This window comes from Aulonocara stuartgranti, assembly GCF_965226115.1.
Source record: "Aulonocara stuartgranti genome assembly, chromosome: 11".
In the NCBI taxonomy this organism is placed as follows: domain Eukaryota; kingdom Metazoa; phylum Chordata; class Actinopteri; order Cichliformes; family Cichlidae; genus Aulonocara; species Aulonocara stuartgranti.
The window spans coordinates 28,039,866-28,064,470 of NC_138947.1; the positions used below are offsets into that span (position 1 = coordinate 28,039,866).

General features: G+C 43.0%; 1 protein-coding gene across 7 annotated transcripts in view; it reads right to left on the reverse strand.

The window, feature by feature from the left end:
• Nucleotides 1–3,652: 3,652 nt before the first annotated feature.
• Nucleotides 3,653–24,605, reverse strand: part of LOC309717137 (zinc finger protein 516-like) — a 66,140-nt gene continuing 45,187 nt past the window's right edge. For 5 of the 7 annotated variants that reach the window (XM_082551450.1, XM_082551447.1, XM_082551446.1 and 2 more), the window contains exons 2-5: nucleotides 21,819–24,052; nucleotides 17,374–18,684; nucleotides 14,210–14,314; nucleotides 3,653–8,238 (exon numbers count right to left, since the gene is read on the reverse strand). In XM_082551450.1, the coding sequence (XP_082407576.1) occupies nucleotides 8,042–8,238; nucleotides 14,210–14,314; nucleotides 17,374–18,684; nucleotides 21,819–23,586 (3,381 nt within the window). In that variant the 5' untranslated portion in view covers nucleotides 23,587–24,052 and the 3' untranslated portion in view covers nucleotides 3,653–8,041. Of the gene's footprint in view, nucleotides 8,239–11,281; nucleotides 11,353–11,454; nucleotides 11,717–14,209; nucleotides 14,315–17,373; nucleotides 18,685–21,818; nucleotides 24,053–24,605 lie in introns of those variants that run through there. The other 2 variants (XM_082551451.1, XM_082551452.1) reach the window with 2 other exon arrangements.

Sequence of the window (24,605 nt, forward strand, 5' to 3'; positions counted from 1 at the left end):
CAAATTTGCACTACTTTTCTTCTTCTAGTAACAAAAATTGCCATACATACAGGATTGAAGAGGTGCTGGTGAAAGAGGTTTCCTTTGACAAACCAAAGCAACATCATTTTCAAGGCTTACCAATTCCTCAGGTGTTACGTGGGGCGCCACTTACTTTTGGCTCGACTTCTCATCTTGTGAAACACCTTCAACCTAAAATAACTGAAATAAGCACATAATATCAGCTAAAAACTGACGTATAAATGCATAAACATGCATTTAAAGAAAAAAAAGATTGAAATCTGTACGTACCCCTGTGTTTATACCTGTGTAAAAGCAAAGACTTTGAAACTGAACAACATTTTTCCTTTATGACACGTAAAGATGTGATATAAAGAAGCACATTATACTGTGCTCACCAAAACACCTATCCTATCCATCAAGTCTGACTCAGCCTGACGTTTGGCGTATTTTCCACCTCAGTCAGTCATTCAGTCAGTCAGCTTCTCTCTGCTGTGTGACAGAAAGAAGAGATGTCAGCGAACAGGTTTTTCAGGGAGCTCGGGGCCGTCATGTCTGCCTTCGCTGTGACTGATGAGGTTGTGAAGAGTGACGGGCAGCTGCAGTCTTTTCTCAGCCCGCGGGCCTGCTTGGCATTAACGTTATGTGCCATGTTCTCAGAGGGAACCCGTCATTCAGCCGTCACTCAAACCGGCAGACAGATGGCGCGCATAGACTCCGAACATGAAAGAGACTGGCAAAGTAGCAACAATCCCTAGGTGGTCCTTCGTAGTTGAAGGGTGCGGGTTTCTCATCACCGTTGCTTGGCAGCTCGACTTCAACTGCAAGGCCACACATGGACATCAAGGTGGAAACTGGGCCCAGACGAACATCAAAGTCCCGATCCATCAAACGTGTCATATGATATGAAAGGGAACAGCTTGCAGGGTGGCTCAGGTCTGATCTGTTTTCACCTGATCTTCACGACGCATGGGCACGTTCACTTTCTTCTGCAGGCAATGGAGTCGTATGCAGAGCTCAATCAGAAACAAAATAGGTCTGTTAGAGAAACTGGACTTTATTCGTAGTCGAGCAGCACAAGAGTTTTATTCAAACTTCTGTAGCAAATTTGGAGATTTTATCACGTATGACATTAAACAGCATGAGTAAGGATGTCTACAGTTATGTCACATGTGTTGTCATGGTGCAATTACAGCTGAAGGAGCATCTACATCATGATGAAGCAGCAACATAATCCAGATTAATTAGACCCAGCTATTCATCAGACCAGTTAAATTGGTGCCAGGCTGTAAAGGCTTTTATTCTGAACACTAGTTATGCATACGTGTTATTTATATATATATATATATATATATATATATATATATATATATATATATATATATATCCATTATCTTCCAGTTTTCCAAAGTGATTGAAACCACAGATTTGAACCAAGGATCTTCTTGCTGTGATGTGGTGGTGCTAACCAGCACCACACCACTTTGCTACCTGTAAATGCTAAATTTTCATGTAACCCAGGCAACTAAACATTTACATCTGCAGTAAACTATATGCAGTTATTAAACAACCACCATCTGGTGTTGGCAAAAGAAATGCTGGAGTCGTTTTCTGAAATGAGAAAAGTACGGGTGACTGAAAATATATAAACACGTCATGAAAAGATTCTGTGTAAAATTAACACACACCTCATGTAAGATATATTTTAAAAAAAAACCCCAGAAGGCTGGTCTAATTTTACATATAGAATTGATGCTTGCACATAAACAGCCAGTGTAGTCACTTGATTGATACAGTGTAAGCCTCATTTTGTAGCATCTGTTCTATAAATGATCAGCACACATCATGCAACAGCATCAAAGAGCCCTGCAGGATGCAGTCTTCAAACTTTATCTGCCTGTCATGTCATTAGCCATTACTCGGTCCAAACGCTCCTCAGGTTCCTAAAAGCAAACAAACACTAGGGCACCACTGTGAGTTATAAAACGGTCCACATTCTTTCAGTTTATATGACCCGTGTGGACATTTTTAAAATACAGTCATGGATTTTAAATATCCATGATTGACAAGGTTTGGTGAAGTTAGACATTATCTTCCTAGTTTCCACCTAACAATGATATACTGAAGTCTGACTGAAGTATTTTGTAAAAATATAAATGTAAACCTCTTTGTAATTTTGGACAAGGAAAACTAAATAACAGCAATATTTGGAGGATTAGTGAAGTGGGGCTAAGTGGCATATGACGTGCTAACTTGTGGGAAACTACAGAGCTATATTTAGGCTAATAGAAACCCTTTAGCACAGGGGAGACATAGGATGAGGGTGAGGAAGTAAAGTTCATGTTGAGCATGTCCGATGGGCAGAGGCCTATTGCAGGAAAAAGACTCGATAAATGGAGGAAACTTCAGCAGATGGAACGTCTGAGATGAGAACATCCACAACACGAGGTTAGTCACGAATATGTTGCTGTGTGTTTCAGATTACTCGCTATGAAAAAAATATTCTGTCCCTAAGCTTAACATCTACACTGAAAGTCAGCTATTCTTTTCTAAAGCCTTCAAATATTTGGCGTCCGGGACATAATGAACCCCTGGGCTATAGTGTGCACTGTAAGGCTTCAAAAACTTGTGAGGAACACGAGTTGTGTGAACAAAAAGCCGAAGATACCGGGGGCGACTTGTTTCTAATAAATAAAATAAGACGAAAGTATTGCAATGGCTTCAAACAACGCTGTAGACCAGTGACTGTAGGCCATATATAGCCCACTTTGATGTGGACCGGACCAGTAAAACTCCTCTTTCCATTAGTGTAAAGAAGTTTAACTTTACATTTTCAAACACGAGAAAAAGAAGTGCAAGTAACATGGAAAAAAATGCATTGATTGACAGAAAATATGTGTTTTTTCTTTTTTGCACACTATAAAACTGATAAATATCTACAGTAGATAGTGAAAAATTTATGTTATTCAATTAATTAATTGTTTATTACTATCTATTACTTATTACTTTCTTATTAGAAAGAAAAGCTGCAAAACCTACAAAAATAAAGTTAAAAGTATAAAATTTATGTCCTCATTCATATTTTCCAAAGCCGTCTGGTGGATCAGATTGGAGTCTTGTGCAACCAGACCTCAGGTTTGACACCCAGACACAGGGCTGATATACGATCACTAAACAAGCGAATAGGTGTGTCGTTGAGATTAGCGCAACTGTCGAGCTGAAAGATCTTAATGTTCTGAGTCTACATATCCCCTCTGATTCTCATCTGACTGTTTAGCCTGTGGAAAAGCAATTTATGGCAGCAAGCTGTTCTTCACCGCATCATGATGTACATCGTGATGCTGCGTCACTGTTGACAACATGGTAAAATTCTAGTCGATAGCTGACAGTGACAGGAGTGATCGTGATGAGAATAATTCGTGTGATGGAAAATGAACAAACACAAAATGTTACCGTCAGTATTCAAAGACAACGGGCTGCACGGTTCTAGGTGACATTCACACACAGGCGGCGTAAGTAACCGAGAAAAATGAAATCTTAAAAACTGTGAACGTGTGAAGCTTTTTCATCTAAACTTGGACTCGCTCAGTCACGCTGGCTGAGGTAAATTTAAAACAAACAAGTGAAGAAAAGATAAAACGGTGCCAACAGGTGTCATTTTGTGTGTCTTTATTGTGGACATGACATTACATCTTTTTGAAATGATGTACAAAAGTATAACAGAACTGAGAATGGCTCAGACGAGGTAGAGCTTTCACATCGGCTTGCTGGCTTGAAAACTACACAGTATAAAAACAACCCGGAAAAATCGAATTAAAACAAACACTCCTGTCTGCTTCTGTCCTCTTATCCTGTTTTGAAGTGATAATAAATACAGATATCAACCAAATACATCTGGAATAATGTCTTCTAAGGTAAATTAATCATCGAGTTCATAACAAATTTAAAAAAAGAAATATGAATACGGACACAAATAATACAACTTAAGAGGCATGTAAAACAAACCCAACCAAAGAGAAAAAAGAAACACCTGCCAGCCCCTCTGGGAGGGCAAACCATGACTAGCTACTCAACAAATCCTACAGTTTAGCAAATAGACTAAAAACACACTTTTACATCTTTATGAAAAAATAAGCACTGCTGCGCCTAGCATTATCAAACCTCCCTTGAGGAAACGTAGCTAAAAAGCTGTACCACACAGCAGTCACAGAACAAATCATTTTGCATTCATATCTATAGAATCATTCTAACAAAATAAAAGCCCCAAAAAAGAAATGAAAAGAAAAGTGTTAGCCGGCACCGTTAAAAAGACATTCTCAAAGAAACCTTAGCTAGAACTGGACAAAATAAGAATGGTTAAAGCACTAACCTAGTCTAAGTGCACTAGTAATGCCATTTGGTTTCTACCGCTGTATATAAAGGGTTTGGTAAGAGTTTAAGAGATTAGAGATATACACTTTATATTACACTTACTCCTGCTTCATAGTTTTTCTAAGTCACACTTCGGAGTACAAATTCATAGCTGAGGAATTTATCTTAAAGGGACTTCTGTACAACATTGGTATTAGTACTACCCTACCTCAAAGGCTAGAGAATCCATTTCAAGTATTTTCACTAACCACACCTTCAACATACACGTTTGTGCATTATTAGTCCGATTCAAGCACACGATATTGTATGCATAACTAAACAACCCAATGGCATAACAACTGTTTCATCACACATTTGCGTAAAAACTACTGAGGTCTCAAAATAGATGGAAAATACAGTACTCTGTAAGCTCCGTCATCTACAACTGGTGTGAATTTTGAATCAGAGAAACCGACTGCTTTACTCTTCTTCAGAGTCTTGAGCTGCTTTGCTTTACTTCTCCTCTTCCCCTACATGCTGGGCATGGCGTATTCAATCCTGGGGGCTATTTTAAAGGTGAAGGACAAGTAAAACAAACAGCCCTGCTTGACATCAGCCAATAAATGTTAGCATGCTTTCATTACAGGAGGTAGGATAATATAGAAAGCATCGAGACGGAGGCTGTAGTACACGGGAAGTTTAGTCAACCTCTAATACAGTATAAAGAGGTTTGAAATGCACGCGCACACGCGCGCACACACACACACACACACACACACACACACACACACACACACACACACACACACACACACACACACACCTGTGTTAAGGCTGTGACAGCTCTACAATTCAGTGTCTCCACCTTGTGTATTTACTCATGAACTCTCTGATAGGCTGACCTCCTCACCTCTGCCTACTCTTTCTCTGACCCCCTCGAATGCAAAGCGTCATATCACCATTCAAAGAATCAGACTGACAGCCCAGGGGATAGGCTCTGCTTAAATGTTCTGGTAACCTAATCAGCTCTGCATTGTCGGTCCAATAAACACACTGTTACACAGGATGGTGGATACGTTTCATTATGTGCCCACTTTATCTTTAAAATAAAACCATTAAAGGCACAGCTTTAAATCCTAACACGAGAAGATTAACATCACGGTCACGTCTGTCCACTAAGAATGGCCGGGGACTTAGTACGAAGACTGGGGACAGGAAGGAACGGCAGGCCCAGTCGTGACTTTGAACATTTGAACAAGTTTAAAAACGGTCACACTACTTTGCAAAGGGAAAAAAAAAAGAATGCACTTGCACTGCTGCTTTCTTCGGTTATTAAGGCCCCATCATAGACGTCAAGTTGGTCGCTTGCTGTTACAGTGCATGTACCCGCTGAATAATAGGTGTCAGCCAGTAGCTCAACTACAGCACAAATAGGAGGTGATGTCAAAATCAGATGCAAAGAAATAGCTGTTTTTGTTTTGTTTATTTTTAAGTCTTATCCTTTCAGACATTTGCAAAATCTGTCTGTATAATCTCTGATCTTCTGTGCCGACATATCGTTAAAACAGCGGTAAAATCCAACAGGATGCTGCCTCCAATCCAGGTGCGGCGGCAGCTGCACAACATTCCAGGTTTCAGAAACTTGGAGGCGCATACGGGCAGGAACGAAGGCTTGCTACAGTGGATGCGATGTCAATTTGGCGTCAACTCTGCGTTCGTCAGGTGCCGCTTGACGGCTATAATGGGGCCCTTAGATGGTATTCAGCCTGCCTATGGGTTCTGAATCAACAAGAGGGTAAAAGCTGGAATTAGGGGCCAAATATTCTCCTACTTCCTGGCTGCAGTGTTAATACCAACATGCTTAGTGCATGAGCTATTTACAAGGCTCCTTATCACAGTTTTGCATTTTTGTGTAATGTAGCCCATCGTTACCTATGTTACTTCCATAACATCCTTTATCAGTCTTGCAACTCAAACCATTTCCTCTCAAAAAATATATTTAAAAAACTGAAGTTGACTCATTAAGCAAAAGACTATCATTCAATCGAAAACGTTCAATCGACAGGCGGCCGGTAATTTTGTGTCATTTTTCTGTATGACTGTTTGTTGCCGGTGACGTGCTCATGCCGAGTTGTTGGGCACAAGATGCATTTATTTTTTAAAAATCAAAGCATCATGGTGGATTCCAGATAGAAAACAGACAGCATAAAGGTTCAGCCATTACCGTTTATGTAAGGCAAAAGATTTATGCTTTCTAAATCCAGCATAAGATGACATCATGAAATTTTTAAGAGACAGCGCGGTCAAAAGTTCAGAACTGCTCTTTAGCAATGGAAAAATCTTAGGACGCATCTCTTCCCCCTAACATGATCAGCACCGTATTTTTCTTTGCAATCTGGAGCCGACTTCTTCCTGCCACTTTCTTCCTGCTTTAGTGGAGTCCGCCTCATTTAAAGCCCAAATAGTCTGAGATGGTGACACTCTAATATGAACGAGTTACTGAGGAAAACTCCACTCAGTCCCTTCCTTTTAAATGGACAATAATTGAAGGGCCATAAAAAATGGTATGCTCATTTATATTGCCTTTTTCATGAGCATACATCTCCATTACTGTTCCCTCTCTTTTTTGTCCCTTTCTTATCCTACCTCTCTCCATCTTTCCCTCTCTTTCTAATCACAAGCTCTAGAATGGTCACCGCACTCGCACCATTACACTGTCGACTGAAGGGGAGTGAGTTTAGCACACCTAAACAAGCGCGCGCGCACACACACACACACACACACACACACACGCGCACACACACACACGCTGACAGAAAGAGGCAAGTCTTCTGAGTCAGAGCCCACAGGAGACAAACTTGCTATGTGCCAGCTGGTTGTCGATGAACCGTAGAGCTTCTTTCTTCTCTTGCTGTGTGTTGATGGTCAGTGTCCTGAGAAATGCACAAAATCTCACGTACAATAAAGCTTAAAAGAACAAAAAAAATAAACAATTTAAAAAAAAAAAAAAGGTTTGTGGGGGCATCTACAGCAGCCATGCAATGCCACAGTCCTCGATCACAATGCCAGCAGTTGCATCTGAGTTCAGTTTCTCTCCTCATTTACTTTCCTTCTCCTGTAAAGCAGCTGGCAGCAACTTTACTTGTTGGTACCTCCAAAAATGGCAGCAAGAGGCAACTCATCGAATTTTCAGGGCTCCCATGATCAGAAATCATTTAAAGGTCACAAGCCAACCTTCGTGATAAAGAAGACCCAATGAAGCAAAAGACTGAATGTTGGTGAGTCCAGCCTCCCTGCCAAAGAGAAACTTTGCATTTCACTCTTCACTTCTTCTATGGTGAGAGGTGTGCACACCTGACCCACGCAGCTTCTTAAAGCAGATTTCCATCAGGTGTCATTTCTATTAAAAAGACTTTTTCTGCTCCGGGCCGTCTTTGTGATTTTGAAATTTTCTAGCACAACTTGAACACGCTTTTTTACAGTAAAAAAAACAACAACAAAAAAACTACAATAACCTTCAATGTAGAAAATTCTACATCATTAAAGGGTGACGGTGAAGAGGAAAGGCTCAAAAAGTGAACTGTTAGTCGTAGGTTCTTGTGTCTAGATCTGTGAATTTCAGGAACGGTGACAGGGCTTTGGGATTGTGTAAGAAGCTGGTCCAGGTTGTGATCAGATCAGCTGAAGGTGTTTACTGTTGCTGTTGTGGGTTTGGTGGGTGTTTGGCAGCCGGTCCTCCTCGCTCCCCCTGGCTCAGTAACAAGCTCCTCCTGTCTTGGTACTGGCTGTTGTCAAAAGGCATATGGTGGACACTCTGGACATGTGTCTTTAAGTTCCCTTTCTGAGAGGCTCGGTATGGGCAGAGTTGGCAACAGAATGGCCTTTCCCCTGAGGAACACACACACAAAGTTGAAAGGTCATATGGCGGCCAGAGGTGACACCGTACACAGAATTTAGAGAGGACAGGGATGTTTAAATATACGAGACAAAAATGATGCAAAGCATAGATGAGGCTTGCTGCAGTGGGAATGGAAAAAGAAGGGGAGGAGGCCAGAGAACACAAGCAAACATAAGCAAAGACACATGGTGGAATCCAGCTAGAAGTACAGCAACACTCTGTAGGTTAAGTGAAGCCTTCATATTTATTTATTTATTTATTTTTAAATCTATTTTCACTTAAAAAGTTCTCTATCCTGACCCAGATGGAGTAACTGTTCCTCGCCCTTTCCTGCCATCTGGAGAAGAGTGCCACACATCCCCCTGTCCAAAGAGTCCCACTTTTGTCTCCATACGTTTCTCTCAATCACCTGGGCCACCCAGCGGCCCCCTACACAAACACACCCCCTCTCAAACACACTCTGTGCGCACCCTATACTCTCGCTTCTAATTAGAATGACCTACAATGGCACAGACACCTCTGAAAAAACAAAAATAAATAAAAATAAGCAACGCACACCTGAGCAAAACAAATGAGCGTGCCATTTAATTGCACCTAATTATCATTTTGATAAATGGAAGAATATCAAAGCGGGAAAACAAATGACTCCCCGTGCCCCTCCCGCACCGCCCTTCTCCCAGAAGAAGAAACAGGGAAATATAGCTGTTATCATACATCATCAGAAACGCAACGGTGAGAAAAGGAAGGGGGGAGTGGGGGGCTGGTGTAAGACAGAAAGCGAGAGAGATAAAAAACAAAAAAGTATAATTAATCACACCGAACCCCCCCCCCCCCCCCTTCAAAACCCCCAAAAACAGCTGCAAAGATGGTGAGGGTGAGACGTGCGGGGGAAGCGAAAACCTCCGCGACACCGTCCTGCGAGGGAAAACATCACTGACAGGACTGGTGCACTAAATTATACTAAAGGTTATCGGCACCGTAAAGCAGCGTCAACACTACATTTAATTGGACCCCTCTGCAGCGTCCGCTCCCATCACTCACAGTGTGTGTGTTAAATCTGAGTTCACATGGGCGTGCTTGATTAATTATGATGGAGGTGCCGCGTGTACAGCCCGGGTCTCTCCGAATGTCACAGCAGAGTAGCTTTAGCCCAATGTTCCCACTGACCCCAATCCTTACTCATCGTTTCTGCAATTTTTAAAGTTTATTAATTACTTGTGTTCAGTTTCATTTCCACACAATCCTCTTGGTTCTTGTTGTATTTACACCTGCTCATAAACAAAGATGTTATAGTACACTGTATGTGAACGGTGAAAGTAGGAGATACTGTGATGTTGCCCAGTGGTTTGTGGACTGCCTTTTTGAAGTGATTTTTGAGACCCGATACAAGAAGCAATGAGTGGCTTTGACTGTAAATCTGATGGTACTGCAGATGCATTCCCCGCTTTATTGTTTTTTTATTTATTAAAAATAAACTTTAAAAAAAAGTAAATAAATAAAATTTATTAAATAAGTCGTGAAACTAGCAATTCAGACTGTTGAGTCTTCAGAAAAAGACTAACTGGAATCATAAAACAAGTCAGAAATATGGACATTTTCTCACTGAGTTTTATACAATTTCACTACTTTTTTGCAACCACAAGAGTTGCCCTCTGCTGGCCATTAACAGAAATGCATGATTAAGGCATTATCGCATTTTTATATACAGTCTTTGAATAGTTGAGTATATTGGCATTTAAGATTTATTATTTCTATGCAAACCCAAGCTTTTTGCTGTCCTCTTGCCATGCGTATGATCTCAACCTCTTAGTCTCTCGGCAAAAACTGCCATGTTACCGCTGTTAACTCCAGTTAACAGCATCAGTTAGTTTACAGTGTCCGTTAAGATATCAGGATGAATAAAAGCAGTAAAGTTACATCTGCTGACATGATAACAGATGGCTTTTAGTGCTGGAAATTCGTTTATGCTCAAAATACCTGCTAACAGATATTGCTAGGAATGATCATTTTCCTGAATTGTAGCTGCTTGAAGATTTATAAAGTTTGAATTGTAGCAAATGAAGCAATTTTGTACATTAGAATCTACATGCTGTCATTTTGCAATTGCAACATGCTGATGAGCCCATGTGAATGTGTCGAATGTACAGTGAAATTCCGATAAACTGCAAATCCCAAAGCCCGTCTGGCACTGCAGCAAAGCAGCAACTGCCCTTTGAGTTCAAATGCATACATCAAAACACCTAAATTCAATATTTTAGGTGAAAGAAGTGTCAAAGTATGGGTACGGTTAGCCAAAATGCCAGGCAGAGCTATTCACCCTCTACACATGGATGCAGATTTAACTGTATATGTCTGAATGTGTCAGATCAGAGCCTGCACATCCTTTCCAGTGTGATGAGGAAAAAGGGGGATGTGATATTTGTAATGACAATGTGGGGGGGAAAAATGCATCTCATGACAAGTAAAAAGCATGCGCTGTTCTTTAACCAATAATGCTTCTGCCTGATTTAGATAGCTGCGGGGGAATCTACGTTGTAACTTACAATGTAACTGGAAATCCTTTTTAACCCTATGCAGTTCCACATCATTCAGTCATTGCGGGCTCTTCCGATCTCATGTGTAGTTACATTTCTCGGTAAATGCACATCAGGTTACGGCGTAGTTTTCCCATAGACATCTAAATCAGGCGTTAGTTTGAAGTATCCCAGCCTTTTAGTGCAAATGAGCAAACCTCATTGTTTTCAAAGCAAAAGTGAAGCTCGTCAATGAGACAACTGCGAATACACACTCTTACGTGAGGTGTGATCCAGCAGCATGTGAGAATGCCAGGTGTTAATGCCGTGTGCAGAGGGCGCCACATGTGAATGTTAAACATGAACAAAAAAAAAACAAAAACAAACACACACACACACACACAAAGGCTAGGAAGCTGAGTGACTGACACAGACACACACATGCAGAGGTGAGACAGTAACATTAAGAAACATGCGGGAGCGATGAGCGAGCCCAGTGATTAGCCATTGTGCCACATACTTGTTTGGGAGCTTCAGAAGCGGTGGTGTGAGCGTCAGTACCTCTGTGGAGTCCGTTAAAATCAAACCCAACTGTGGGGGGAGAAGGAGGATTGGGTGGGTGGGGGGGAGAGGAAGAGGAGGAGGAAGGAAGGGGGAGGGAGGATTTGGTTAAACGCTCTACCAGATCCACACAAGCATTTTTTTTTTTTTTTGGTCTACCACCACGCAAACAAAAAGCATTTTGACACCAGCACCCTTGTTAATAGAGGGGAGCTGGCAGTGATGATGGTGGTGATGATGATGATGATGATGATGACGACGACGACGATGGTGGTGGTGATGATGGTGATGGAATCTGGTGGAGGCGAGTCGGTGATTTAATATGACGCATGTTAATAGAGGCCTCGGGGTGGCTGGCCTTTTCTGTGCGTGTGCACGTCCATGCTGAAGACAACTGTCGGTGACAACATTAATTACAGCCCCTGTGAGTGTTTACAGAGCCTGTGCATGGGCATCTGTGTGTGTGTGTGTGTGTGTGTGTGTGTGTGTGTGTGTGTGTGTGTGTGTGTGTGTGTGTTTACAATAGAGCTTGGAGGGAAGCTGAGCTCTGCATCACTTACCATTTGGCCTCTGTCACTTAGAATCACTGGCTGTGCCACATATCATTCACACTCTCTATAAAGAAGCTACTTATCTCACTGTCTACTGTGATCACCGCTGGCCCGGCTGATGGACATGACAGGACAGGAGAGGGAAAGGAGAAGAAGAAGAGGAGGAGGAGGAGGAGGCAGGAAATCAGGCAGCCAAGGAGAAGAGAGTATGCGAGGACAAAAAATAAAAGTGAAAATTAAAAAGAAAGAGAGGAAGGGAGAAGGAGGAGAGGGAAAGAATGTGAGGAAGAAACAAGAGAGAAAAGGGAAGAAAAGAACCAGAAATCAAAGAGGGGGGAGGAGAGTGGGGGAGTCTATGGATAAAGGAAAAGCAGGGATAGGGAGAAAGGCAAAATGAGACAGACGGAGGAGATAAAAAGACCGCAAAGGTGACAAGATGTGGAGACAAAAAGGAAAATAACTGAAGTGAGAAAGAAGACAAAGGATCTAGGAAAGGAAATGAAAGGGAAAGAAAGGAGGGGAATGAAAAGCAGAGGGAATAAGTGAAAGTAGAGGAAGAGCCGGAGTGTCTGAATCAAGCTGTTTAGTGAATGGCACTGGGATGCATGCAAATGGATTCGTAAGGCTGGCGTGGACAAATGCTGTTCTGCTTCATTAGAATGCACAATTCCATCTCTCTAATTGACATGTAATTAATAATGTATACAATTTGTCACAGGTCAGTATCCGGAGCAAATCATGTTTCAGTTTAAAAAATAGAGACAGCTGCCCAGCCCAGGGCGGGGAAGGACTCACAGACCGGTTGTCACACTCAACTGAACAAAAAGATCTGTTTTGATTTATTTGCAGAATGCCAGGACGGAGCGGACGTACAGGGAGCCCGATGATGAAATATTGTTGAGAATGTGAATCCCTGTGCATATATCCTCTATATCTCATGTCGGCGTTGCTGGGTGGATAGATCTGTGTGCGCACAGGTGGTACAGGAATGAGTGACTGGTGAGAGAAACTAGAAACTGGGAACATCTAATACTTTTGGGTAATTTAATGGTTTCTGTGACTGATGTTTTTGCACCTTGACTACTACACCATTTATCCTCTTTGAGTTGCTCTGTATAACTTTAGAAAGTCATAGCAGAGAACTTTTCAAACAATAATCTTTGGTTTAGGGTTTGGAGATCCAGAGCTTTATTTGATATCTTAAAAAGAATTAATATTTCTAACTGTGCTCAGTGGTTTAAATGATATTACATTTGTTATAAGCTTGGTTTTTTTATTTTAGAGAAAACAATCACATTTTCTGTTTACTTGTGTATAAAAAAAAAATGGTGCTCATGTCGTAATGTGACAAACATTCAGCAGAATAATGTATTGTATATTTTGCTTGCTGCAGTCCAGGGTTGTCACGATACTAGATTTTGACACTCAGTACTGACATAGAAAACTACAGAAACAAAATGGTGTGTATCTGTGATGAATATTTTAAGACTGTAATGCAAAAATGCACAAAAAAAAAAAAAAGACAATATGTTTTGGAACCACTGCTAATCACATAAATTTGGTACTGTAGGCTGTCACTGCTTCTCTGTAGTTTCTGGCAGAACTTTATCAGCTTCAGTCTGGGATTTTAAGACTTTTTAGACACAAATAATTGTGTTATCCTGTCACTATCTACTAATATTACAGACAGGCAGGAGTGATAACATTTTTTGCCTAACTCACACATTAATATTATCATTTTATCATCAGCCATAGGCCCCAGCCGCTGCCTTAACGAGAACCCAACAGACGGCTAATGCTGCTGTTGGGTTATTGCTAATAGGTAACGTTAAGGTGTGCTCTGGCCAGATTAATATTTATTATAAATGTTTTAGTACTTCAGTGTTGTTAAAATGAGAGCTTCACTGTTGTTTAGCATTGTGAATGCCAATTATTCCAAACACTAGTGAAGTTGTGTCAATTTGAGGAAGCGAAGATGGCCGCGTTGGTGTCAATACTGGTGCAAATAAGCATCTAATCTGTCATTTTTACTATCAATTAGCACATTTGCAGCCCTACTGCAGTCACAGGATTTCACTATACTTAGTTCATATGAGTGGCCTTACATTTTGTCACAGTCAAATGTGCATTTGTTAGATTTTTTTTTTTCATTGTTTAAATTTTTTTGTGACAAACAAAGGTTGTGAAATCCACCTCAAAAAAGTGAGAGTGAAGACGATTTTAACCCAAGGCTTAGACACTTCTACATTAGATCCAGCACGTGTGTGACAAATATGTACTTGCTTCTGTTTGGGGGTTGTTTTTTTTTTCCCCCAGTGCGTAATGGCTGTATTTACCTGTATGGGATCTCATATGAGTTCGCAGGTGGCTGGGTTGGCTGAAACTCTTCCCACACTCATTGCAGAAATACTGTCCCTGCCGCATGAGAGACCTCAGCATCCCTGCGCACACAAACACGTGAGGGAGGAAACACAGGATTAAATGGTGGCTCTGCAAATTCCAGAGGTCAAAACCACTGCAAGCCATTCTGGATTTAGAGGAGGCCAAATGCAATGAATTTGAACTTTTGATTCTTAGAACAGAGATAAAACAACAACAACACCAATTTATATTATATATGTATGTGTGTGTGTGTGTGTGTGTGTGTGTGTGTGTGTGTGTGTGTGTGTGTGTGTGTGTGTGTGTGTGTGTGTGTGTGTAAGAAAATGGACTATTAGGGGACAAAGAATACTCTGAGTTTGCATAGGCTTTACATTTAGGATTTTTCTTTTAATAAAATGGGTCAAGAGTGAACATCAGAGTCATATTATTTCAAACAGGAAGACATTTTCACGTGGCAGTTTTTCCACAGCTTGTCTAAAGACGTAAAGGTCGGATTCAGGCAGAAAGTGAGTGGTTGTACATAAAGCGCAGAGCCTGGCTGGAGCGGTGGAGGTAGGTAGCATCAGTAGTGGACTCGCGCAGGCATCATTAGTATGTCTAATGTGTCATTATGAGCGGCTAGCTCCAGGGGCTGGACTGCAGCTGTCACACAGCATCATCTCAGAGGCTGACAGCCAGACACACAAAGCGTGCACACACACCGCATAAATTACAGGCAATTAAAACGCCCCGGCTGTGATGTGCCCGCTCCGCTGCCCGTGTGTCACATGTCAGGTATGTGTGTGTGTGCGCATGTGTGTGTTGGCATGTGTATGAGTTATAAGAGTTGTATATATGCGCGCTTGGGCCAAGGGAGGAAAGTGAAGCACGGGCTGTGGCACACACTGGCATCATTTAGACACACACATAATAATGCAACAACTGCGACATTACATGCACCGCTCACCTTTACATGTTCATGTCCTTAAAACGCGAAAAGAAATCAACTTGTTGATAACACACGCTCAAAGCTCGTAAGTCAGTTTTCCTTGATGGCACATGACTAAACGGACACTCCCTGGCTTCAGCCTTTTTGTTACGTCCTGCTTTTACGCAGTTATTTTCAATAACTAAACATTTAGACAAAAACCATCAATTTGCCATGCCAGCTTAATGCGGGTCAACAGGACGAACTTGTAAATTTTATACTGCCGGAAAAGAACCGATTAACTTTGACGTCACAAATCACAAAGTTCACTATGCTACTTTAGCACACATCCTGCGAGAAGAATCTGCGAAACTTTTAGGTAAACAAAATTAAACAGAGAACTCACCGACGCCTTTAACGCTACATGGATTTTACTTTAAAATTGATTTACAACAAAAGGAAAGCGCGGGAAAATCAATCAACTTTTATCTCGCCACATCTAATGAGAGCTCTAAAGCTATAACGAGGCAGTATAAGAAAAACGCCACCGGGAAATTAATTGTTAAGGGGACAAGAAGCCCGCCTGTGCTTTGTAAACCAGATGGAATGCATACTAAAAAGTGGTTAAAAAGAGCAGGAATTCACCATAAAACCCGCTCTGTGTTCATAATTTCGACAGCTATGCAGCAAAGACACGTCACTCGTGCCGGATTTTTCTTTTCCCCCCTGCGTTGCATGTAAATGCAGGGGCAGCACGAGGACGAGAGACATTTAAGGATGGTCTACTTAATGACAACACACATGCGTGCTTGCCTCGGACCTCTCTCGTTGACAAAAAAGAGGCCCGGAGATTCAGGGGTGCTTTCACTGAGGACGCATAAACACCATAAGCTTAAGGCCTGGCATATACCTGGGAAGTGCCCATAACTCTGGTACATTTGTGTATGTGTGTAGGCAGAGAGGGAGGGATGTGGGGGGGGGCAGCTGCGGGAACAAGGAGGACAGGGATGCGGAAGAGGTGACAGAGAGTGTCTCTGGCAGCCCGACTGCTGGCCTATGGATACTCTACTTCTACTCTGGGCCGCCAGCCCTTCTCACTGACGCACTAATGAAAGACAAGACAGAGCTGGACGGAAAACACAAGCAGACACGCGCACACTCGTGCACATATTACAGAGAGAAAGGGAGAAAGACTCAGTTGCTCAAAAAAGGTCACTTTATCGCATGTGACTCAAAGGGCTAAGGCAGATCGTGACGATATGCGCCTGGACGGGTGACAGCGATGTCATGCGTCTGCTCTGGGGCTGTTGTCTTTGACCCCTGGCTCCACACAGCCCCACTTGACCTCAGAGACACAACTGAAAATGGGCAAATAATACGGATGTTCGGTAATGACCATTTCCAAAGCAGCTGGTGGGGTAATTATTCTGTCTCATCTCTCTCTTTGCCTCTTCTGTTCCCTCTCTCTGTTTTTCCTCCCTCCATTCGCATCTGTGCGAGTCTCTCGTCAGGCAGAGCCGTGACCTAAACAGTTTGTGACAGCTTTCTGGGAGAGTGGAGCTGGAGAGTAGGCATGCCTCGCAGACCTGAGAGTAGCAAAGGTTCTCTCACGTCTTTCACGATTACAAAAAAATAAATAAATAGAGGCTACACACACACACAAACACACGTTCCTTTTGCATCTAAAAATTTCAGGCACATATGGACACACATGCTGCCTCAGATAAAGACTTTCATTATGCCTCACAAACATGCGAGCACACGTGTGCGCTCGTTTAATGGATCCCATCGTTATTAAAAACCTCATCAGACTGTGTGTGTGTTTGCCTGTCGATCACTTTCTCCCAGATGGAGTGCCAAGTGTGTGAGATAAAGAGAAATATGTGTGCCTGCTCTACAAGTTTGGATGTTTGAGGCTGCTGGTGTCTTTTTCTTCGATAGCTTGTCAGGTTTAATCACTTCTAATCATATCAGCTGAAAAAGTTGCTCAGACACTGGAAAATACTCTTCTACATACTCCTGACATTTGGCAAAGCCAAGGCCCTCTGGGCATTTTGGATGTGAGCTTATGATGAGGGACTTTCTGCAGTGCAGCTTTTTTCCAATGTTTGGCATTATAAAAACACAATAAAACAGAACTTGGACTACGCCACTGCTAATTTTCACAAACAAAAGTAAATCAGCCATAAAAATAAATAAATTGATGCCTACCAGTAGGATCCATGAGGGCATTGGCTGCACCCCAGCGGTGGTACATGGTAGCAAATTCATGAGGGCTGTAGTTTTTGAGGAAGCCGAGGACGTCACTTGGCGTCTCTGGTGTCTCGGTAATTGGCTCCTGCTTTACCTCCCTGCGAGCCTCTGAAGGTAATGAAGAAGAGGATGAGGAGGGACAGGAGGAATTCTGAAAAGCGCCACCCTTCGCCTGCGAGGCACCAAAGTTGGGTCCTGCAGTTGAACTGTGGGTAATGGTGCTGGGCCTCGTAGCGTTAGCCCGAACCTGGCTGTGAGGATTAGGAAGCTGCTGATGAGGGGTGCCCCTAGCTCGACTGTACTCTGCTAGGCCGTGTTTGCTAGACAGCATGAAACCCAGTCCCTCTTGGGGCAACAAGTAGCGGTCAGCTCTGGAAGATGTAGTGGAGCCGGCAGTTGGGGCTGAGGGGCGTGAAGGGGTGCCAGTGTTCTTCTCCAAGGAGCTGGAGGATGACAGCGAGCTTCCCCGTGGGTACACTTCCACTTTGGGTCTGAAGCGTGACTGATGAGTGTGGTCCTCCGTGGGTCTGATGTTGCTGCTGCCTGGCCGTGCTGGGACTCTCCCAGCTTGGGTGCCCAAGCTAGAAGAGGGGCCCCTTGAGGAAGAGGCACAGGGAGCAAAAGATGATGATGGTGTGGCTGAATAACTGGCTGGCTTGCGCTTTTTTAGAGCCTCGCTAGAGCACGCTGGAGGCCGTGTGCGCTGGGTGCGCATCAGCGAAGGGAGAGGCTGACACTCCTTCCCTTCCAGGAAAGGTGGAGGTCCTGTGCGTCTCCTAGAGGATAACGAACTGTCCTTGGAGCCTTTTGAGTTGGTTTTAAGAGCCCATTTAGGAGCCAGATTGGAACTATTGCCATTAATGCGGTGAGCCACAGTCTGGTGCATCCAGAGCACCTCGGGGTAGCGGGTGGAGTGAGAGCAGAAGGAGCACTTGTGGCTAGGGAGGCTTTTCTTGTCCAAGGCTAAAGAGGCTATACCCCTGATGCCCTCAGCCCTGACACATAGATCCAAAGGTGCTACGCTGGGATCGAGTGCAGTGGACTGAGCTGAACGGTAGCCAGGAGGGGATGTAGAGTTGTTTACTCCATGAAGAAGCGCTTTCTTAAGTTTGATATTACTGCTGGGAGTTCCTCTGTCCGAGCTGGGACTGGGAATGGTGCTGGATCTATCTTTAGAGGCAGGTGGATGTTGGACACGGACATGAGTTAAATAGGCCTGTGAATCTGTGGCGACAAAGTCACACATGCTGCAGATGTAAGGCTTCTCATCTGTAGGGAAAAGCAACAACAACAAAAAGGTCAGTGGCTACAAAGGATGTCATGTTGATTATAGTTTAATACACTTAATAGTTAACCCAGGGATCATTTCTTTCACATTCATGTTGGTTCGACTAGATGTAGTTTTAGTAAATGTCCACCAGGCTGCAGCATTGATCAGTCTTTCCAAAACCTCTCTTTTTATTTTATGCATACTAAAATAAAACAATTATATCTACTAATGCAAGAATATACAGAATAGCAGAAAACAAAACAAAATTACATTTTAACATTTCATTAAGATTTGGTATTTCTTCAGTAATAGTCTGTGACCATGCAAAACTCATGTGAAGGTTATGTATAAATATTTGAATATTATTTCAGAGAGATGTACATTTCCTTGGCAACTGCTGGGCTGTTTTATAGTCCATATGGATGGAAATAGTTACAACATAGCATCGAACATTGCCATAGAGTTCAATAAACTCCTTATTGACATATAAACAAATGAGGAGTGTTACAGGGCTGTAAAACTGGTTTATTTACTGGCACGCTCTTATGCTGGCACTGCTTTACATTGCATGTGTTAAATGTACTGAGCCAATGCTGCTAAGCCATGCAGGTGCAATTCTATAAACTCCCCACAAGGTGGCAGTTGACAGGTTTCTAACAGTGAATGTGATTGTTATGACTGGATTTCCCTAAGTGTCCAAATTTTCAACAGGAACAGAGATCATTAATAATGATGGTAAAATGGTCTGTATTTATATAGCGCTTTACTAGTCCCTAAGGACCCCAAAGCGCTTTACATATCCAGTCATCCACCCATTCACGCACACATTCACACACTGGTGATGGCAAGCTACATTGTAGCCACAGCCACCCTGGGGCGCGCTGACAGAGGCGATGATATCAAACTGAATGGAAACACTAGTAATAGATGTAGAATGAGTAGCAATATTTGGTTTTAAATAAAAAATATATATGTGAGGAAGAACAATCCTAAAGTTAGACTTTTTCAGTATGAAAGACTGCCAGAGGCAGGGTAATCGCACATGCAGACTCATATGTATGATAAAATACATCAGATACTCTAAGTAGCACATTATTGTATTCTCCATAATCCCTCCTCTTTTTTTTTACAGCACCAGCAATCTGCCATCTGTTTTTCCATTTGGCTTCCTGTTGGCAACGTTGGCCAGCGCTCACAGCCCAGGACCCCGCCAAAGGTAAAGCGTGGCACAGGGTAGACTACCAGTTAGAGTGGAACAACTGATGTTTTCTGGTTACCAAACCAGTACTTTTATTATTCAGTTAATAACCAGTGGTGTGGGGCCATCATATAAAGGGTGGAGTACACAACATATGTGTATTAGTAAACACAAATAGTGTGGTGGCTCGAAAGGAGCGTCCTCTCAGCCTGCATGGCCCCTCACTGGAAAGTGACGCTATAAATAACCAATCCCTCAAACATCAGGCTGCTTGGCTGGCTCAGTGGTAAGGAGAGTGGATGAGTGACAGTGGAAGTGTCACAGGAGGTAACCTTAGAGATTAGAAGAGTCAGCAGGCAGACGAGGAAGAAAGGTAACGAGGAAAAGGATGGATGGCCAGATAAATAAAATCTTTTGCTGCTTGAGAATAAAACACATTAGTTAATCGCCGAATCCTAAATACGTTTTCATTGCTAACTGTTAATTTAATGTTTCAACAGACTGATCCTGACACCCTCTGTGTATAAAATCCAACCTGACCTCAGTGACAGTGATCTCTGATGAAGAGACGTTATCTAAGCTAGATAGCACTGCTCGGATATTGGAACGGTGGATTCAGCGGTGTTTGCTACCTTCATTTTACCTTTGACCTTCCCTCGATGAAGCAATGTGCACACTAAACTGTAATTTTGCATCACTGTTGTACACACGTAAAAATATTTTTTAAATGTTTAAAAGAGATTTTAGGCATTTCTAGTATAACTAACACAATCTCACACAGTCAAGCGCAGTCTCAGATTGTTCTTTTTAGAGAGTGAATTCCTCACAGTGCTGCACAACTATAAAAAAAAACAAAAAAAACAGTCCGAGCCTGCCTTCAATGACTTTTTGATGTTCCCAGTAAAGCTAATAATTTGTTATTATATAATAAACAATACCAGTGTGTTAAGGGAAGCAAGCAAACATGTGTTCATGGCTAAGACACAAATCAGAGAGAGAAAAAAAAAATCATATTCACACACATATAAGCAGGAGGGAGGTGAGGGGAGTTTCCTGAGACAGGAAGACCTGAAATAGCGCACAGCTCGATCAGGCCTGAAGAAATGCTGCTGCTATTTTTGCATTTCTGTACTAACAGGGAGGAAAAGAAACAATCACAACAATTCTATGCTATCCGCCGTCCCGTAGCTGTGCAGACAGAAATCTGAAGTTTGAAAGATAAACAGCAGAGAGCTGTAACGCAGGAATTCCTCCTTTAGCATTTTTAACCCATGATTATGGGTGTCCTTTCTTCTTCTTCTCCTTTTTTCCCCCCCTTTGCTTAGCAGTGTTTATTGGTTGTGGAGGTGAAAAAAATGATAGGCATTCCAAAAATGTCCTCTGCTCTGTTGACATGCCGCTGAAAGGCACAAACTCTCATTTAACTGCTAACCGTTCATTGTTCTGCATTACATAATAATGGCACTGTTGTAAACTGACTTTCCGGCAACTGTTAAAGTTTATTGACCATATATAATGGCATCTAAGAGCGGCACTCTGTTTTTATAGAGTGCCGTGCACAAATATGTAACTTGGACATTTTGCCACATGGTGGCTCTACTTCCCACTCTATAAAGGCTGATGAGCTGAGAAGCTGCAGCTTCACAAAGCACATTTCATCAGCAGATATTTACTGCAAGGCTTTAAAAGCACTACAATCACTCCTGAGCCTAAAATCCTTCAAGATATGGTTCTACACTTATGTTTCACATTATATTTTGATAGAATTGTTGGTCATAGCTTATTTAACTAGACTCCTTATCATCACATTAATTGATCCTCAGCTCTTTGCGTATATTATATATTATGTGGCATCTATAATGGAAGAGGGTTATTTCAAACAAATAAAAAGGGAATAAAACAAGATTAAGCCAATAGAAAATACTGTTTACTAACCCGAAAGCTCTCCAGAGTTTGCAGTACCCATCTCTGAGGCCTGGTCTCCAAGGGTGGAAGCTGGTGGAGAATCTCCATATCCCGGGGTGCTGGGCCAGCTGGGAGAACCTGACTCTGGGTCACTGGTGGAGCCCCATCGCTCATCTCTTGCGCTTCTTTCCTTGTCTCCAACAGAGGCCCTGCCTCCATCCTTCCTGTGAACCCGCTGGTGGACGATCATCTGGTGACGGCTGCGGAACACCTTGCCACACTCAAAGCACTCGTTGGACTTGCAGGAAGAAGCTTGCGACTGGGATGGGCGCCTTCTGTCCTGACGAGACGAAGGCCGGTACTCGGAATCACTGAGGCTGTCTGGTGTCCGGTCCCCTGAAGAGGTGTGGCTTCCCAAACCGGAGCTGCTGCGTCTACCCGAACTGCGTTTCTCTTGACCTTGCAGGACATAACGGCTGCTCTCCTTTTCAAAAACCACAGCAGCACCGGCTAGGGCTTCCTCTCCGATACTTCCTGCCCCGCAAGAGGCCTTGTAACTAGACTCTACCGGCTCCACAACCCTTCCTTTAGTGGCTAACTGCCAGGCCTGGTAACTGCAAACTGGATCTAGCTCTGGGATTCTTTGACCTATTATCTTTTCCTCACTTTCCTCCTCTTCATCCTGGTTCTTTCCCTCAAAAGGCTGGAGGTTTAAGTAGTCAAGGAAACGTTTCTTAGCAGCTGGGGAGTCCTCATCATCATCGGGCCTCCCTTGGCTCGGGGACTTCCTGCTATAGCCGAGACTGTGAACTTTATCGTGGGCTCTTAGGCTCTCTCTGTTGTGAAACAGGTTTCCACATTTGGAGCACATTTGGTAGACAGAAGTAACGGAGCCGGTAACAATATCAGGATCCTGGGCTACATCATTGATGGTGGCTGGATGCTCAGTTGACTCTGCTTTTGACCGTGACCTAGATTTGGTGTTGTGTGTTTTCATGTGAGATTTGAGAAACCACGCTTCGCGGAAACGTCTCCCACAGATGCGACAGCAGTGATCCAGGATCCCCGCGTGTTTCTTCATATGTGACTTCAAGAACCAGGACTGGGAGAAGACCTGACCACAAGTCTCACAAGGGAAGGTCCCGTCACTCTGGGGCTGGATGACGTCAGCTTCGGTCGCAGCCTCCTCCTTGACAGCGGTCTCCTCTTCTGTGTCTGCTGTTATGTGGACCTTCTCAATGTGGCTGAGGAGCTGGTCTTCCCGCTGGGCCTCGTAGCCGCACAAACGGCAACAGTAAGGCCGCTGCTCAGTGACGGACTTTTCCCTTTTCATGCTCCTCACAGGGACTTTCCTACGGGTTTCCTCACCGCCATCCCCATTTATCATCCGGTTACAGGCAGAGCTGCTCTTGGTTGGGCTGGTGCCTCCATCGAGACCCTCTGAAACCCTCATCTCCTCCTCCTCAGCAGCACCATCTTCATCCTCATTGGAGTGGTGGCTAGACAGCGTGCCCAGCTTGTGACTGCGAATGTGGACTTTGAGGTTGCCCTTCTGCGAGGCTCTGTGGTCACAGTAGGGGCATTTGTAAGGGCGCGCACCCGTGTGGCGTCTCATATGCTGCGACAAAGAGCTAAGGAAAGGAAAGCTGCGTCCACAGATGTTGCAGTCGTAACTCCCAGGAGTTTTGTCGTCCTCGGCCTCCATCTCATTTTTAGGGTTGGCTTTGTCTACGCTCAACTTCTCCTTCTGACCTCCTGACTGAGTCTCCATTACGTCCACACTGTCTCTGGGATTCATGGTATGAATTAAACTACCCTGTCTAGGTGGCCTTTCATAAGCTCAAAAAGTATTTATAACTACTGCTATCTGCAGCTGTACATCTAGAGATGTCTGATGCGTCCTTGTTGGCACGTTGAAAACACTATCTGCCTTCAATCATTCGATCAGGCTACTAATATAGCAGCTGAAGTCTAGTCACTGGATGCCACGCAATATAGCCATCCTCGGTGACTCAAATCACAAACAGCTACTTGTCATTTGCTCTCTCAGGGTCGAAAAGGTCGGCATATAATAACTGAGATTTAAACAATCTCTTTGTCAAAATAATGTGAAAGTTTCACGCAGTTTCATGTCATTGTGTCGGTGGAGTGGCATGTCTGAAGGTCTCTGCCTCAGAGGTGGTCATTCGCTACTCTTCTGGTCTTCATTGTACTGCCAAACGGCGAGCGTTCTTTAAGCGGGGACCCACACGTATACTATCCACCTGTGAATAAAAATGAGAAAGGCATGTTAGTTCAGCTGCAGCGCATCATTTCAAGAAGACTTTTAGTTTTCTAAATCCACCTCAACAAGCCACTGTAGTGGCTGTGTACACAGCCATAGATGTATATGCCACATCCGGGCTTATCAGATGCAAGGATCTCGGGGTCTGACATATTCTTATTAAAAAAAACAAAAAAAAAACAACCTTTATCCTGCTTGTTGGAGTTCCGATGGAAGAAATGTTAAAACGAAGCAACGAGGAATAACATTTGATATGTTGTTTATGATTTGTTACTTTGTGCTGACTTAATTATAAAGTCACTAACCTAACAAAGCTACACACGCTTGTGTAAGGTAAAGAAAGATGTCTTTGCATCTTTTACTATGATGTAGCCCTAACGTATAATTGTCTGTGTGTTAAATCTGCTTCATAACCATCACGTGCGTCCCTGAATTGTACCTCCAAAGCCATGTAAAGCTGCACAGCCCTGCGCAAATGGACTTGTTTTGTACATAGACTCCCAACAGATAAAGTCAGCAGTCACTGACAGCAC